General features: G+C 25.6%; 1 protein-coding gene across 1 annotated transcript in view; it reads right to left on the bottom strand.

Moving 5' to 3' along the window:
• Positions 1–385: 385 nt before the first annotated feature.
• LOC111678938 (dynein axonemal intermediate chain 7) overlaps positions 386–1,527 on the bottom strand; it is a 17,471-nt gene continuing 16,329 nt past the window's right edge. Inside the window, exon 15 of the mRNA XM_023440397.2 lies at positions 386–394. Within this exon, the coding sequence (XP_023296165.2) occupies positions 386–394 (9 nt within the window). The remainder of the gene's footprint in view (positions 395–1,527) is intronic.

Below are 1,527 nucleotides of genomic sequence, written 5' to 3'. Positions count from 1 at the left end.
TGACGTATTGCACAAGTTTGTTGTTAGTTGCTATATTTTGTATTTCTTTTTTTACTATTTAGGTGAATATGTTTGACCAAATTCTTGGTAAAATACCTAATATTGTTAAAATTTGTTCATTGACATTGAGTTGAAAACAAAATCAGTCAATCATTGCAAATTGGAAAATAAATAATTTAAGTTATTGAACTAATGCTGCAAATGCTGTATTTAAATTTGTTTTTATTAAACACACATATTTATTATTTTTTCTTGTTTGTTTCATGAATATTGTGTGGTTTCCGTTTTAGCGGTTTTGTATGCTGGTGTCACAACAAACATGAACGGATATGAGAAACAAAAACTACTAATGTTACTTTGTATTTTTAACGGAAGTCATTTGGTTTCAGGCTGCCTGTTAAATGTTTTGTTTTCATCAAATTCATATTTTACGTGTGTTTTTTGAATGTGAAGTTTGAAATATTTTTTTTACAAAATTTCTAAAAAATTTCCGTTCTAAATTAACAAAACTCAAATTTCTAGAACATTTAAAAATATAGTTTTTTTCTGGTATTTAAGCGAAAGTGAGATGATAACTGCTCAGTTTTTAGATGTTTTTATTAAGTTTTTTCTTTTGTTCTATAATGTGTTCTATTATATTCCATAACCTTGTTATATTGGGTTTGAAGCTATCAAAGTTTAGACAATGTTTTTACACCTTTAAATTTTATTTTTCAGAACAATAAATATTACAAAACAAGTCAGAAAGAGTTTTGTTTTGTTATATGAATAAATTGTTTTATACTTTTTACCATCTTAAATCGCATGTTTTTAATTTCCGAATTGAAAACTAATTTCTTTGTGTAATTTTCTAATAAAAAATTTTTATTTCATATTTGTAGCACAATTTTATAAACTTTTTAAGGCTCTTAAATACTTAAGCATCAAATAAAAACAGATTTGAATTGTTTGAATATCATAATAATTCTTGATTAAAAAATTATGAACATTTGCTTTTAGCACTCTTTTTTAATCGTATTAAAATATTAATTCATTATGCCAGTTTGTTTTTTTTTCTACTCATTCAACATTAATTTGAGGCGGCGCTGTTTTTCCTTTACAGTATAAAACAAGCCATTGTATATTAGAGTGTACCTTGGACCACTTTTTTGTAGGAATAGTTCACAATCGATATTTTTATTTTGTGCTGTCAAAAATGTCCTTTAAAATGTTTGTCCTTAATATATATTTTTTGTTCAAACAAAACTTTGAAGGGATTTTTTGAATTCTTTTGATCCTGACAGTATAAAATAAAAACAAGTGAGAAGTTATAGTTGGGCAATGTCGACCATATAATACCCTAATAATACACCAGTTATAAAAATAAAATGTGATTTAAGTGTCTCAGAAATACTTTTTTTGAATAAAGTAATTCATATTTCGAGGGGGTCTTTGTGTAGGGGCGAATGAAGCTCTATAATCAAAAAATTCATCAGGTTCATAAAAACTAGTATATAATTTGGTTTTGCAGCTTTTTGTAGTGATATG

The sequence above is a fragment of the Lucilia cuprina genome, chromosome 3 (assembly GCF_022045245.1).
Source record: "Lucilia cuprina isolate Lc7/37 chromosome 3, ASM2204524v1, whole genome shotgun sequence".
NCBI lineage: Eukaryota > Metazoa > Arthropoda > Insecta > Diptera > Calliphoridae > Lucilia > Lucilia cuprina.
This window is presented reverse-complemented; position numbering and strand designations above follow the sequence as displayed.